Genomic DNA, 15,369 nt, shown 5'->3' with positions numbered 1-15,369 from the left:
TTGCTGAATGTAGGGAGCATGTCATTTATTGACCCTGTGTTCCCCCACTCACTGGTCGCTACTCTTGACTCGTAGAACAACAGGTACAGAACTGCAAGGAATCATTCCCAGCTCCGTGATCACCAGATCCACCAGTTCCGGGGGGGTCACATCATAGACTAGATTCAACAACCGTAGGGACGGGTGGTTCTGCCAGTTAGCCAGGGCCACACGTTCTCCTCGCTCACACAGTAGATCGTCAGGGTCATCTGCAATGGGAGATGTATCTATTTATGTCCTTTTAGAGAACAAATCATAGTTCAACCCTCCCTCTCCCTCCCAAGTCTCAAATCTCTAGAATCTTCTCTCCTGCCCTCCTGGGCTCCTTACCTAGCTCATTAGAGACAAAGGCATCAGTCTGCACACGCTCACAGAACTTGTATGTTTCACAGCAGACCAGCACTGGCACATTATGGGCTCGTGCCACCAGGGCCAGCTGGGCTGTCCCTACCCGTGACATCACGGACCCATTGGCCAGGAGTGCATGAGCTCCCAATAGCACCTTAGAAACCTATTTGTTTTGAACAGTGGAGAGGGGGAGAAAATGTGGTAAGCGATTAATGCGGAAAAAGGTTCCCCACTCCTGCCCAGGACAGCAATATTAAGTCAGTAACAAAACTTAGTAATGTTTCTTCTTGGAAAACATCTGACCATTGAGGCATGCACCTCCCACAGGAAAACGAAACTCCAAAGTTACTTTTGTCCTGATTCTTCTTGGTGGCTGCTAGTTTAATATAATGTTCTTACAACAGCTATACTATTAACATGCTGTAGGTGTTTTTCCTATTAAATATAAACAGAGCTATAAAACAGGGCTAGTATTTTTAAATAATTGTCACCTTGGGAAGATGGGATTATGTCTATACAACTACACCCTTTTACCTCCAACTTTGGAGTCCCTTTCATCTGCCCTCACCTCTGGGAGCACATAGGAGGCTGCAGGAATCAGCAGGTAGGAGGCAGGGACCCCAGCACGGACCAGAGAACGTAGTGTGTGCCTTCCCTCCAGCCGTGGCCGGCTGTCCACCACTACCACCCGAAACCGCCGGCCCCTAGCCCAAGCCTCCTGAAGAATTCGTGATACCAGAGATGAGCTGGAGTGAATGGAGAGGAGGATTCAGTTACAGATTTCACTAACAACCAACCACCTCATTCCTAAAGGGCAAAGGGGCACTCCCTTGTTCAGATTGTTTCACTCCCCAATTTTCTCAGTCATAGGGTCTGGACCATACCATCCATACACAAGGATCACATCTCCGGTATTGATCTTCTCATAAGCAAAGCGGGAAATTGCCTGAGCTGCAAGCACAATCTTCTCTTGCACATACCGGTCAATGGCTGCTTGAAGTTCTGACTTGGCCTAAATGGATTAAGATGTTTAGGGAACAAGAAATGGACATATTTCTTCCTCTGATCATTGTGCTAGATGCTTGAATATGTGTATAATGATGGGTTCCAAGGGAGCCCAAGTCAGACAACCCAACCACTTCCTTAACCCTTGACCAGGGCAGAATGACAGCACTGTTCCTCCTGGGAGTCCTGAATGTCTTTCTCAGCTGGACCCTCAGGTGCATGCCTTGCTCATTCCTCATATTCATCACCTCCTCTTCCCGCTTAGAGCTGCTCACACCCGTGATCTCCTTGTTCAGGAACTTGATGGCGTTGTACATGCTTGCTGACAGGGGACGGCACTGAGTCAGGAAGCTACAAAGACAATACCTCACGTTTATGTGACTTTTTACACCTTACATTCACGTTTAAAAAGAAGACAGAGATAGGAATGCAAACTGGGGCAGCTACTCTAGAAAACAGTGTGGAGGTTCCTCAAAAAATTAAAAATAGAACTGCCCTACAACCCAGTAATTGCACTACTAGGTATTTATCCAAGGGATACAGGTATGCTGTTTGGAAGGGATACATGCTCCCCAATGTTTATAGCAGCACTATCCACAATAGCCAAAAAGCCCACATGTCCACTGGTAGGATGAATGGATAAAGAAGATGTGTTACATAAATTCAATGGAGTATTACTGGGCAATCAAAAAGAATGAAACCTTGCCATTTCCAACGACGTGGATGGAACTAGAGAGTATTATGCTAAACAAAATCAGTCAGAGAAAGACAAATATCATATCACTTCCCTCATATGAGGACTTTTAACATACAAAACAGATGAACACAAGGGAAGGGAAGCAAAAAATAATATAAAAACAGGAAGGGGAACAAAATTATCATAAGAGACACTTAGATACAGAGAACAAACAGAAGGTTGCTGGAGGGGTTGTGTGTGGGGGGGGGAGTGGGCTAAATGGGTAAGGGGCTTAAGGAATCTACTCCTTGCACCATGTGCTAACTAACTTGGATGTAAATTATAAAAAAATAAATTATAGAAAGAAAAAAAAGAGAACAAGAGAAGATATAAAGCAATAAAAGAAAAGGGCTTGTCAAGAGGCTTTTGGGTGAAAAATAATAATATCGGGACACATGGCTCACTTATTACAATTATATATGCTTAGGAGACTATGGGCACAGTGTCAGAAATAAGAATTGACCTAAAACATCTCAGATCTGTGGTTACTATTTACGATATACAGCTTTGACAAAATACTCAGAACATTAGACTACAATAGTTCAGAGACCAAAGTGTCACTTTATGTAGTATGTTTTTTCTTCTGTATGTTAACAGAGGTCTTATGTCAAAATCCCACAATTTATTTGGTTTATAACATTCCCTTTGCAATTTACTTTACAAAATAAAGGTTGGACAGAAAAATGAAACGACATAAAAGAGCAAGAGAAAAGGTACAAGAAGAGGACTTGGTGACATGGGAGTGGGCTTGTAGTGGTCCTCCTTACCTGAAGTAGGGCTTTAGCTTATTCACTAGGTCCCTTGAGAGTTCTTCATTGGGAGGTGTTGTATAATCCTGAATCACCTACAGGGTACACAGGGTGATCGGCAAAATGTCCTCTAATAAAGGTCTCTGAAGGAGGGGCAGGAGGGGAGGGCAAGCTTCACTGGGGAAAGTGTTCTGAGGATGCAGTCATCCCCTCTGTCCCCCAGAGATTATTTTGGGTGACAGAAGCGAACACAGTGTTGGGGAAGGTGGGATTGGGTCCTAGAGGGGACAGGACAACATACCTGCTGCAAGGCACGAAGCAGGGCAATACACCGGGCATTGGAGCCACTGACCAGGCCCTGGGAGTACTGCAGGCCGAGTCGCACCATGGCTGGGTGGATCACAGAGGATGGGATGCTGATGGGATGGCGGTGTCACACACTTTGCAAGGGAGCCTGAGCACCTACTGCCCACCTGCCCCTGATAAAAAGGAACTTCCTTCACTAGCATAGACATCCCCATTTCCTCGAGAATTTTGCCTTGTGTGCACGCTTCCTCCCACAGACCCCATCTCAAAGTTTCAGTCACTTTCAATCCTAAGTTACCAAAATTCCTAGAACTTAAAAGTTGTGACAATTTCACAGGATCTTACCTCATATACTGAGTCAAAGAATTCTGTCTGCTATACTGGGGTAGGTGAGAGAAGAGACTAACTTTGGATCCATAATCATTTCGTGTAGGAACCTTGACAAAATAGGGGAACAGGACAGTGGAAAAAAGTAAACAGTGAGGCTACCTTGACCCAAATATCCATTCTTCCCCAGGGTCTCACTTCCACCTGAGGACCTTTTCCCCCTCTTTCCCATCTTCCTTAGGCAATTCCTGGCCACACACCGAGACCACTTCCTACCTGTTGTTGCTCTGGTTTTTTAGCAAGCCTTCTCAGAAGTGTGAGGTCATCAACCTGAGTGTGCTCAGGGAGACGCTTCACTCCTAAAAGATAATGATTATGTCTTCAAGATGCTGTACGTGGTAACGAGAAATCTGCTTTTAAGGTATGAGGCACATCAAGAAAAACTGGACAGGGGGAGGGGAAAAAATGGGACAAAAGGATAGAAGAAATAGAAACAGGATGAGGTTGAGAGGAAATTTTTGAGCTCTTGGCCCCAAGGCAAAGAATGGGAGAGGAGAGCTGTCTTACCATGGGGAAGCCTGAGCTAACATAAGAATTCGCATCAACAAAGGTCTTGAAATGAAGGGAAGGTACCTGAGAGGGTTTCTCCAGCTGTACTGGGGCAGGCCCCGGGAGGTGGCCCTCCTTGTTCGCCTTTCCTTGCCTGTTTCAGGGCCCGATCCGCCTCCTGCTTAGCCCGCCGTTCAGCACGAAGTTCGGCTTTACTTCGACCAGTTGGAACTTTCCCCCCAGCAGTGGCCTGCTGACTGCCAGGTCCTGCCGGTTCTTTGGTCGGACCTACTAAAGATAGAATGAAGAGGTGCCCAAGCCCCAGACAGGTAGTATCTATCTATGCCCCACCCAGTCAAAGCTCCTGTTTATCTAAACTTTTTCGCTCTTCACTTGCTCAAACCAACTTTGTTTTATCTCCCCCTCTTGTCTCCCACACATCCCTCTACCAGTTCCACACCCCAGCCCTTTAAACAAGCTTCGGCACCTTGACACTGGGCTGCAGGTACAGCAGAGCCAGTTTCTGGTTCTGCCCCCTTTTCCTCCTTCCGTTTCTTCTTCTGCTGTTTCTTTTCCTTCCGAAGCTGCAACTTCTCTTCTTGGGTCATCTCCCTTCCCCCTGCCTGAGACACAGACATAGAATATTGCTCTTCCCCAACAATTCCAAAGATGAAAAAACACTACTGGAGTCTTCCAAGATTCCCATAAAGTAAAGCCCCTAATCCTAACTCTAACCAGCTAGCTGTTACAAGCTTTCATCCCATAGGGATCGAAGCTTCTCCTTCAGGATCACAGTCTCATACTGTTAGGGGTCGAAGAATTCTGTAAAATCTGGCTTTCCCGATAAATAGAGTGAAACGGGGACGGAAGCTGGGTTAAAATGAAGCTGACACAGCCTGCTGCGTAGCGCTTGACAGGGGTTTTGGAAGGGCACTCTCACTTACCCCAGGCCGAGTAGAAAGCTCCGCCTTCATCCTAGACCCCGAGTCTGCATCAGAAAACAGGTCACAAAGTGAGCCAGAGAGGGTCCGGGAGGGTTTGGGGGGACCCGTACTCGGCGCGGCTGGCTGCTGGGTCGGCATGAGCAAGGCTCCGCCGCCAAGCGGGAGGCTAGCCAGGGATCCGCGTGGGGACGCAGTGCGCGGCAGGATCAAAAGGAAGGCGGGGGAGGCAGCCGGAAGGGGCCCCTACCCTTCTCGCCGGAGCCAGCCGGTGCGCGGCGCGGGAATGCGCCCCAGGCAGCGCGCACCAGGGTCCGGAGAGGCGCCGGAACGGAACGACTGGACCCAGAGGGACTCAGGGCTCAGTCGCGGGCGTCCAGCGCCCGGAGGCTCGCGTACCTGTTAGTGCGCCCCCGCCCTTCACTCACCCTCGCGAACAGCCACAGCCACGGCAGCCATCACCCTCCGTTCTAGGCTCCGCCCGCCGCGGTCCCCAGGCCTACAGCGCCACCTGGGCCGACGCCCGTGGCGCGCAGCTCCCAGCGGACTACAATCTCCAACGTGCACTGGAGCTCCGCCCCGGGCTACGGGCACCGATGAGGGCCCTCTCACCTCGGGGCGCCCAGTCCTGGCAGTCGGCTCTTGCTCTTTAGACTACAGTTCCCAGCATGCCGGGGGTGCCGCGCCCTAGAGCGGACGTCCCACCACCCTTCCACCTCCGATCCCAGCACCCACCCCCCCCCCCAAAATGGCGAGTGAGACAGCGGGGACGCGCTGAGCGGCGGAGGCGAGCGTGTAAAGCCGCTGCAGCCCTGTCAGTCCGGAGCCCGGCTGGGCCCTGCCGCAGGGAACATGCACTTTTCCATTCCTGAAACCGAGTCCCGCAGCGGGGACAGCGGCGGCTCCGCCTACGTGGTGAGGAGCGGCCGGAGCCGGGCCGGGCAGGGGCGGGGATAACGGGCCGGAGCCCTCTCCGAGCGGCCTCTGAGGCCTGGCCGCCACCCTTGGGGCCTGTTCCCAGGCAGCCGACTCCTGACGGCCTCGCTGGGAGCTTATATCCCGTCTCAGATTCGTCCAGAGGTCGCCCCAGCTCCTTCAGGTCTTTTGTTCGCCTGCGTCGCCTCCCCCCTGGCTGGGCCGCGACTGCTCTGGTGGGCGTCACTGGCCTCTTGGGGAGGGAGACTGCGGCACCAGCGCCCCAGTTGCCCTCGGGCTGGTCCTTCTGCTTTAGGACCTGGCCCCGGGGAGAACAGACGAATAAGCCCTCGGAAGATCTCGGTGCGTTACTCAGGCGGAGTTATGCCAGGCAACTTCTGGCCAGGGCTTTCAAAGGGGGTCGCCCAGACTGCGACCCTAAAATGCTTGCCTGCTTTTGTGTCCTCAGGCCTATAATATCCACGTGAATGGAGTCCTTCATTGCCGGGTGCGCTATAGCCAGCTTCTGGGGCTGCACGAGCAGGTGGGACCAGCACCCCTGCCTTGAGGCAGCTTTCAAGCCCTTTCCTACAACTGGGCATCAGTGTCTCCCTTTTTCCCCCCTCGTCGCTTCCTCTAGGCCGTGTAGTTCCCCTTTAACTACTGCCACTGGGGAGGATCTGGTGTTTCATCTTATCGATTGACATTTCCTGGGAACTCCCTAAGAAGCTTACTGTCTGTTACTCTAACTGCTCCTCCTTATACTCACATCCGCCTTTTTGCTTCCTTGTGCCCTGTCTTACTTCAGCCTTTGCCTGTGCATGGAAAAACCGACCTCCCCCCTCTGCTGCTGAAGCACATTCCTTCCGTCATCTGAGCTGCAACTTGAAATTCTTTTCCCTGCTCATACAAACCATTCACCAATACCTTCTGTGCTCTTTAACAACTTTCAGTGGGCCTAGCTGTTCAGTTATCCTTATGTATCTGTGACGCAATGTTTCTATGTTCTCCTCACCAGATTGCAAGCTCTTTTCAACTCAGTACAGAGTCCTGATTCCACTGATAACTAACTGTGCAACCCTGAATAAGTTACCTAATTTCTTTGGGCCTTAGTTTCTAAGACTGAAAAATGGAATTGTTGCTCTGCAAAGTCCCTTTAAGTTCTAAGACATTTTGTGTACATATTTGGCTATATTTAACCAGGCACATAAATTTTCCTTGTAAAGCCCTTTGCTTCTTGTGAGGGTTCAATGAACAGTCTTGCTAAATAATTAGGGGGCTCCCCAGGCCCCAGACCTATACAAACCGCACCCACACTGTGAGGGGCTGACTTGTACATAGTAAGATAGGACACAACTTATATTTAGAACAGAGGAACACAGCTCTGTTGGTATGCTACCTTCACCACAGGAATTATTTCCTGGATGACCAAGCTAAATGGGGGAGCAGGGACTAAGGGAAGGGAGCCCAAGAGAACATTGTGAGTGTGGATTACCTCTTCTCATTTGCTGTGTTTATGTGAAGGGTTGTATCTCTTTCTCCAAATAGCTTCGGAAGGAGTATGGGGCCAATGTTCTTCCTGCATTTCCCCCAAAGAAGCTTTTCTCTCTGACACCTGCTGAGGTAGAACAGAGGAGAGAGCAGTTAGAGAAGTACATGCAAGCCGGTGAGTGGTTGGAGGGAACTTTAAGCTAACAGTTGAGAACTATGGGAAGAGACTCAAAACAGCTGGTTCTGTAGACTGTCCTGAATTACTTTCTGGATCTGGGGAGCCTTTTGTTTCATCTGTTATTTAATTAAGAAAAGTAAATAGCATACAAGGATGTTGTAGGTATTAACAAAGCAATTTGGTCAATATACTAATACAGTTTGGAAATACTAACATAATGTTAAATAGTCTTAAAGCAGTTCAGATTGGTGGGGAGAGCTTAATTTGTATCTGACGCGCTTTAGATTAACATCATTGTTATTTCCCTAGTTCTATAGACTGGACTCAACTAGATGGCAGCCAAGGGTGGGGCAGGTGAAGAATTTATGCAAACAGTGAGTGAGGTGAGGCCAGCTGGGGGATGTGACAGGCCATCACCAGCCCAGGAAATGGGGTAGGGGGGGAAACCTACCAAAAAAAGAACTGGGGGGAGTCAAGAGGGAGCCCAAAGTTACTGCAACATCGTCTTCTTGTCCCCACAGTTCGGCAAGACCCGCTGCTTGGGAGCAGTGAGACCTTCAATAGCTTTCTGCGTCGGGCACAACAGGTGAGGCTCTGGGTGCCACCAAGATTTAAGGGAAGGACTTTTCTGTAGGGCCATGTCATTTTAAGGCAGTGGCTACAAGAGTCATCCAGGCACCTTTTTTTATGAGGTAGGAGTTCTACTGTACTAATGAAATCAAGGAAACTCAGCCTGTAGTTAAGCAGCTGAGAATAAAGATGCTAGAAGGATCTAGAAATAGAGAGTTTAGGATGGGTCAGAGCTAGACACTGGGCAGGTATTAACAAGGCAGTGCCTCCATTCTCATGTATATTCACGACCAGGAGACACAGCAGGTCCCCACAGAGGAAGTTTCCTTGGAAGTGCTGCTCAGCAACGGGCAGAAAGTTCTCGTCAATGTGCTAACTTCAGATCAGACTGAAGATGTCCTAGAGGTGAGGCACTTGTGCTGCACTGCCCCTCCTTCCTGGCACCTCAGGGTCCCAGGTTTCGGGGTGATTGGAACCAGCCAGTATGATGAGCTGTACTTCCTTCCCTCTCCCAAGGCTGTGGCTGCAAAGCTGGATCTTCCAGATGACTTGGTCGGATACTTCAGTCTCTTTCTAGTTCGAGAGAAAGAGGATGGAACCTTTTCTTGTGAGTTTCTGTGGACTTGACTGCCTCCCTGTGCATCTAGTAGTGAATTTGCCCCCCTAATTCCTCCCAGAATGTAACATTTCCTTACGGTTTCTCTCTTGGCTTTTCTCCCCTTGAGTCTCATGGCATTTTCCTTTTTTTTTTTTTTTTTTAAACGCACAGTCGTACGGAAGTTGCAAGAGTTTGAGCTGCCTTATGTATCTGTCACCAGTCTTCGGAGTCAAGAGTATAAGATTGTGCTAAGGAAGAGGTCAGGGCTGGGTTTGGAGGAGGGGGAAGGGTGCTGGATTAGATCACTGGGCCGTGTACTGAGATAGAATAACCTGGACAAGGGAGTAGCATTGGGTGTTTTCTACCAGGCCTTCCTAGCTTCCTCCCACTGTACCACCATTTGCCCACAAATTCCAGATTGCTCCTGTTTTCTATTCTACCTCTCTTGCCTTACCCCAGCTTAGCCCCATTATCCCCTTTCCACCCCTTGGCCTCACAGTTACTGGGACTCTGCCTATGACGACGATGTCATGGAGAACCGGGTTGGCCTGAACCTGCTTTATGCTCAGGTGAGCTTGGAGCTGCCTCAGAACCCTTCCCCCGAAATGAATACTGGTGTCTCACTCTGCCAAGCAAACTCCGTGTCTTTACTCCCAGTTCACAGGGAAGTTCCTAGAATACTATCAGGGCACCTGGCACAATCTAGTCTCCTTATTTTGTAAGCTGATATAGTCAAGGACTCACTGCAAAGAGGTCACTGCTAAGGGTCAGGATGGACAGAAGTAATTGGACACTTTCCTTGGACCTCTGATTGGGAGCCCCAAACCCCTCCACCCCTTGTCTCTACTATAGACGGTATCAGACATTGAGCGTGGGTGGATTCTGGTCACCAAGGAGCAGCACCGGCAGCTCAAATCTCTGCAAGAGAAGGTCTCCAAGAAGGAGGTAAGCCTGCTTCCCTGTTTTATTTCAAGGGGGGTTGTTTTCTGACTCACCCCACTTCCCTTCCTGACCTGCCCCCTGTGGTGACTGGGTTTCAGTTCCTGCGGCTGGCTCAGACGCTGCGGCACTATGGCTACTTGCGCTTCGATGCCTGTGTGGCTGACTTCCCAGAGAAGGACTGTCCCGTGGTAGTGAGTGCAGGCAACAGTGAGCTTAGCCTCCAGCTCCGCCTGCCTGGCCAGCAACTCCGAGAAGGCTCCTTCCGGGTCACCCGCATGCGGTGCTGGCGGGTCACCTCCTCTGTGAGTTGGGGTAGGCCTTTGAGATGGTGCTCTGGCAAGCCTTGAGCTTCAGGAATGGGTGGGTCAAGGACGGAGGCAGACTGGTCAGAATGATCTCAGCCTAACTCCCCTTTCTCTCCCAGGTGCCACTGCCCAGTGGAGGCACAAGCAGCCCAGGCCGGGGCCGGGGTGAGGTGCGCCTGGAACTGGCTTTTGAATACCTCATGAGCAAGGACCGGCTACAGTGGGTCACCATCACCAGCCCCCAGGTGTGAGCCCACCCTCATGCCTCCTCTGGAGCCCATTGCACCGCTCTCTTAAATACCCAAGTCTAGGGCTTCCAGGACTCCATGTGAGTGGGAGCCCTTGTCTTAGGGGTGCTGGGCTCAGGATGACCACTCTAGTCAGGCTGAGCTCTCTTCTTGCCCTCAGGCTATCATGATGAGTATCTGCTTGCAGTCTATGGTAGATGAACTGATGGTGAAGAAATCTGGTGGCAGCATCAGGAAGGTAAGCGAGAGGTGTGGACCAAGCAGCTGAGTGGTTGTGCTCTCCCTGCCTTTTGTCCTAGGTGGGAGGGAGGGGAAGTGATGGGGATTCCGAAGGGATTCTGCCCTTATCAGCGTTTCATGTCTCCATCCCCAGATGCTGCGTCGGCGAGTAGGGGGCACCCTGAGACGCTCAGACAGCCAGCAAGCAGTGAAGTCTCCACCCCTGCTTGTAAGTATCACTTTCTGATCAGTACCCCACCTCCTAGCCTTGCCATACCTCCCCAGTGAGCTCTCTGACACCTCTGCCTCCTCTTCCCCAGGAGTCACCCGATGCCAGCCGGGAGTCCATGGTCAAACTCTCAGTGAGTTTCCCATGAGGGTTGGTGAGGTTGGTGTTGGTAGGGGAACCTCAGGGAGGCTTGAGCCCTCTGACGCCAACCCTGCCTTTGTTACAGAGCAAGCTGAGTGCCGTGAGCTTGCGGGGGATTGGCAGTCCCAGCACAGATGCCAGTGCCAGTGATGTCCACGGCAATTTTGCCTTCGAGGGCATTGGAGATGAGGATCTGTGATCTCCAGTGCTCAGATGTCTGCCCTCTGCCCCGGAGGAATGTTCAGAAACTTGCCCTGTGCCTGTATCCCCCAAGCCAGGGGGTCTCTTCCTTCCTTCCCTTCTCTCGGCCAGGGGCTTCCTAACCCACCTTCCTTTCCACTCCCCGGGCTGGCTGCACAAAGGATTGTTCTCTCTTTTCAAAGCCGGCCCTTAATGCCAAATTAGCATTTAGTATTTTGCACAAAGTCCAAGGGACCATGGCTACCTGCCTTGGGGAAGAACTACATCTTCCCCTGGGGCTGCTTCTGGCTTCTCGGGGCCATGGGCCAAGGGGATGGGCAGAGGTCTGTGTATCATCTGGCCCAGCTCCCCATCATTAAACTCAGCCTGATTGCTGCCTACCTCTGTTTCCCTTCACTGCCCCTGCTCCCCCATCACAGCACAGACTGCTGTGCTAAGGGTGAGGCGGAGCTGTGCTTGCCACTGCCAACTCAGCATAGACATGGCTTTGTTAGTGTTTCCTTTATTATAAAGCACTGAAATAAGTTAAATAAACAGGTGGGAGGCTGGGCAGTCCCCCAGCCAGTTCCTCTACTGCCCCTGGGAGCAGTGGAGGTGAATACAGGGCCCTTCTCACTGAGCTCATGAAGTGCATCAGTCAAGGCAAGGTCCCCTGGTCCATATGGGCCCCCCGCCCACAGGGTTTGGGCTGGTCCATATAGCGCCTAGGTTAGTCTGTGGAGCCCCTGGCCAGCGGGGGAGGAAGTAGAAGGTGGCTTCTGGTCCATCTGTATAAAACGTACAGGACAGTCAGGGCTAATCCGTAGGGCCCTGAGGGAGAAGGACCTGGTTCAGGGTGAGTCTGTATGGAGAGCCCGGCTACCAGCGGCACTCAAAGCTGTCGGACCCCGAGGGCTCAACACAGAGGAGGGGCTGTGCGGTGGGGCCCAGCCCTCAGAGGCAGAGAGGCCAGGCCCTCCTGCCCCACCATGGCCATGCACCTTCTGGTGGCGTTTGTAGTTGTCCCAGTGGCCTGTGGTGTAGGCGCAGGTGGCACAGCGGAAGGGCTTCTCGCCTGTGTGCCGCAGCATGTGGCGTTTGAGGTTCATGCTCTGATTGCAGCTGTAGTTGCAAAGGCTACACCGAAAAGGTTTGTCCCCAGAGTGGATGCGACCGTGACGCTTGAGGTTGGCCAGGTTGCCACAGGCATAAGGGCAGAGGGGGCACTTGTAGGGCTTCTCTCCTGTGTGGACGCGCTGGTGCCGTTTCAGATTATCCAGATGAGCAGAGGCATAGGGACAGCGGGCACAACGAAAGGGCTTCTCGCCACTGTGCGTCTTCATATGCCGGGCCAGGTGGTTGGGATAATGAGTGGCAAAGGGGCAGAGGCTACAGGCAAAGCCTTTGTCACTGGGGCCCTGGGGCCCCCCACTGGCACCCCCTCCAGCCTCTCCTCGCATGCAGCGCCCACACATGGCAGCTCCCAGCCGACCACCCTCCCCCTCCTCCAGCTCTCGTCCACAGTTCCGGCAGGTCCAAGGGAACAGCAGCTCTGGCAGTGGTTCTGATCCAGTCCCACAAAGACCCTCTCCTTCACCCCGCAGCTGCCCACAGTCTGGCAGGAAACTGGCACCACCTGGTGGCACATGGAGGCTCAAATCTGGAAGCAGCAGAGCATCTGTGGGGACAATGAGGCCTGGTCTATGAATCCAACCAAGTATCCCCAAAGCCACCCACCCATGTCCCAGGTTCTTTTGGTCTCTGGCTTTTTACCTTCAGGTCGCCGGGGCACTGCCCCCTCCTGCTCTGTGGGACTGGGAGGCCGGGTTGGACGTGGAGCACAGCAGCGGAAGCCACAGGTCGGGCAGGGAGGAGTGGGGGGCCCCGCGTGGGTGCGCTGATGCCGCCTCAGGTTGCCCAGGCTGCTGCAGGCAAAGGGGCAGTGGGGACAGCGGTAGGGCTTCTCGCCAGTGTGGGTGCGGGTATGTCGCGTCAGGTTGACGAGCTGGGCTGAGGCGTAGGGGCAGCGGCCACAGCGGAACGGCTTCTCCCCGCTGTGTGTCTGCATGTGCCGCTTCAGGTGGCTCGAGTAGTGGGACACGAAGGCGCAGAGGCGGCATGAGTATAATAGCCGTGGGGGCAGCGGGGGCCCCCCACCCGGCCCTCCTGCCCCACAACACGGCCCCTCACCTGTCGGCCCCCCACACAGCTGGCAGGCTGGGCCTGGCCTCTCACCCCTGGCCTCCCCTGGACCCCTGGCTGGCTCCTCAACTTCACTCTCAGCACTTAGTGGCCGGCCGCCCCCAGACTCGTCATCGCTCAGCCCATAGGGAAGCCCAGGCCTGGCCCCCAGAGAGTCTCCTGGTAAGACAAACATGAGAAGAAACATCAACATGGAGTACAATCAGGCTCCAAACTTGCTTTCTCACTAGTGTCTCCCCACTTGTTTGGCCCCACTCTTCACTTCAGTGATCCTGAAAATTCAATATGAATGATCTGCTTCTGAGCCTGGACTAACCTAGTGATGACAGCTGTACCTAATTCCACTGCATGGAAAAGGATCAAAGGCTCACAGTGGACCACAGACTGAAATGAAGAATGTAATTAGGTGATTCTTGGGATAAAAAAAAAAAGTAAAAGTACACAAGGCAGAGGCCTGACATCTTATTCTAAGCTCTGTTTTAGTAAGGTCCTTTTTAGTACAGAGCTGATTATAAAATAAAAAGAGTGAAGCAAAATCTGGAGAGAAGTGAAAACAAAGTAATGTCCCTAAAGGATGGATTATTTTTTACATGGATTCCCCTCAATGACGTTCAGAAACATCCTTAGTATAGGTAGCATTAAGTGGGTAAGTGGTGCAGCAAATTAGGGTGGAGTGATGTTAACATCACAGGGGAAAGGAATATGCAAGAATACTTGAGGATAGAGACCAAAACCTCAATACAAAAGGTTTATGCTGCAGGTGAAAGGAGTTAGATTAGACATAACTTAATTTGAAATAAGTTGTTTTGCTGAACCTTTTCAAGTGAACTTCACATAAGGAATGTGCTAGGCAGAAGGACAAGGTTATTAAAAGGGCATTAACTTTAACCAGTTGCTCTGTCATCCACTGTGCTATTCATGCCGCCTTTGGACCAGGCCCCAAAACTTCACCTCAACAAAGTGATGGAGCTCATCGAACAACTGGGCAAATGAAATCCAGCTCAAATCTAAACTAAATCATCCCTGGGTTGTGGCACTGTTTCGAGTTTAGCTCACTGGCACTAAATCCTAACCTGGATCCTGAAGGGCCGAGGTTCCAGCGGTCACTAATCTTTAATCAAGTCCCTCAAACCCACCTTCAGAGTCTCTCTCGAAGCCCATGAGCTGGTCGCTGTTGCCGTCACCTTCCTCCTCTTCCTCTTCCTCTTCCTCCTCAAACTCCAGATCCTGGCCTAGTAGCAAGTCACTCTCCAATACCAGGGCCCCGGGTCCTTCGTCGAGGGAGTCTTCGGTATCCACTGAAGAGGGGAGGGGGCTTGTAGATTCTCTCTCAGGAACCGTGCCCATCATCCGCACCCCGGGAGCTAGCCCTGGCAGCCCGTACTTCCCGTACTCTCAGACCCTCTCGGGTTCTCTTAGTAGAAGCTAGGAGTCCAGATCGCCCACCCCATCCCTCAGGAGTCCCCCTCTACCCCGACCTGAACCCACTCCACTGACCCCACCCCCGTTCCTCCCCCCCTTGCGGCCCCTGACCCCTGACCTTTGACCCCCTCGCATTTCACGGGCTGCGGGTGGCTCTGCTTCCTTCGGGGCATCGTGACCGGCTCCAGCCCGACGCGCCTCCGGCCTGCGGCCGCCCGGCCCCGCCCCTCCCAGTCCGGCCCGCCCGCCCTTCCTTTCAGGGCCCGCGGGCCGCCCCCATGCAGCGGCGCGGGCCCCGGGCAGCCCCCGGCCCTGGCCCCGGCGCCCAGCTCAGGCCGCTCCCGCCGCCGCCGCCGCGTCCATTCATGGAGCCCCCTACCCCCCCCCCCCCTACGGAGACCAGCTGGTACCTCCGTCCTCGCTTCCGCTTCCGCTGCCGCAGAGTCACACGGGACGCGTAGTCCGTGGAAAGCAGAAGCGGCGAAAACGTCCACAGCGTGACCAGGAAGTGATTGTGACGAAAGAAAGCGGCCGAGCCAATCACAGATCAGATAGAAAGCAGGCCGGTGAGGAGGGCAGGAGAAGCCTCGGCCTTGCTTTCAGTCTTAGTTGCCGCCTGGCTTATCCTAACCACCCCCTGCAGTAGCTAGTAAACTATTCCTGATACCAGGAGGGGGTGAGGATGAGCCATGACGCTACGCCAGCCTGCCAGCAGCTCAGGGAGTTGCA

The 15,369-nt window shown here is 52.5% G+C and overlaps 3 protein-coding genes across 9 annotated transcripts; 1 reads left to right on the top strand and 2 right to left on the bottom strand.

Annotated features, from left to right (window-relative positions):
- Window positions 1-5,539, bottom strand: EIF2B4 (eukaryotic translation initiation factor 2B subunit delta). Of its 6 annotated transcripts, none has more exons than XM_019449123.2 (13): window positions 5,429-5,539; window positions 5,004-5,047; window positions 4,547-4,682; window positions 4,144-4,350; window positions 3,787-3,869; window positions 3,529-3,620; window positions 3,179-3,293; window positions 2,896-2,972; window positions 1,641-1,743; window positions 1,272-1,399; window positions 956-1,133; window positions 370-550; window positions 1-248 (listed from the first exon to the last, which is right to left on the bottom strand). In XM_019449123.2, the coding sequence occupies exons 1-13, from the start codon at window positions 5,457-5,459 to the stop codon at window positions 49-51; spliced, it is 1,575 nt and encodes a 524-aa protein (XP_019304668.1). In that variant the 5' UTR covers window positions 5,460-5,539; the 3' UTR covers window positions 1-48. The 6 variants fall into 6 exon arrangements, with proteins under 6 accessions (XP_019304668.1, XP_019304679.1, XP_019304650.1 ...); XM_019449134.2 differs by having other exon boundaries at window positions 4,144-4,347; window positions 5,429-5,538; XM_019449105.2 differs by lacking the exon at window positions 5,429-5,539 and having other exon boundaries at window positions 5,004-5,240.
- Window positions 5,540-5,721: 182 nt separating this feature from the next.
- SNX17 (sorting nexin 17) lies at window positions 5,722-11,417 on the top strand. The gene is made up of 15 exons (XM_019449082.2): window positions 5,722-5,915; window positions 6,385-6,459; window positions 7,464-7,581; window positions 8,106-8,170; window positions 8,449-8,559; window positions 8,671-8,761; window positions 8,924-9,011; window positions 9,252-9,321; window positions 9,605-9,697; window positions 9,793-9,996; window positions 10,119-10,244; window positions 10,408-10,485; window positions 10,621-10,695; window positions 10,787-10,828; window positions 10,922-11,417. Exons 1-15 carry the CDS (start codon window positions 5,853-5,855, stop codon window positions 11,033-11,035), a joined length of 1,413 nt encoding a protein of 470 aa, XP_019304627.1. The 5' UTR covers window positions 5,722-5,852; the 3' UTR covers window positions 11,036-11,417.
- Window positions 11,418-11,523: 106 nt separating this feature from the next.
- On the bottom strand, window positions 11,524-15,019 carry ZNF513 (zinc finger protein 513). 2 transcript variants are annotated; one of them, XM_053891043.1, is made up of 4 exons: window positions 14,759-15,019; window positions 14,355-14,516; window positions 12,790-13,377; window positions 11,524-12,712 (listed from the first exon to the last, which is right to left on the bottom strand). In XM_053891043.1, the coding sequence occupies exons 1-4, from the start codon at window positions 14,811-14,813 to the stop codon at window positions 11,868-11,870; spliced, it is 1,650 nt and encodes a 549-aa protein (XP_053747018.1). In that variant the 5' UTR covers window positions 14,814-15,019; the 3' UTR covers window positions 11,524-11,867. The 2 variants fall into 2 exon arrangements, with proteins under 2 accessions (XP_053747018.1, XP_019304618.1); XM_019449073.2 differs by having other exon boundaries at window positions 11,524-12,694; window positions 14,759-15,018.
- Between the last annotated feature and the right edge of the window lie 350 nt (window positions 15,020-15,369).

This window comes from Panthera pardus, unplaced genomic scaffold, assembly GCF_024362965.1.
Source record: "Panthera pardus isolate Hobbes unplaced genomic scaffold, ASM2436296v1 HiC_scaffold_26, whole genome shotgun sequence".
NCBI classification, from domain to species: domain Eukaryota; kingdom Metazoa; phylum Chordata; class Mammalia; order Carnivora; family Felidae; genus Panthera; species Panthera pardus.
The sequence above is the reverse complement of the archived record's forward strand: the minus strand, read 5'-3'. Positions and strand labels throughout refer to the sequence as shown.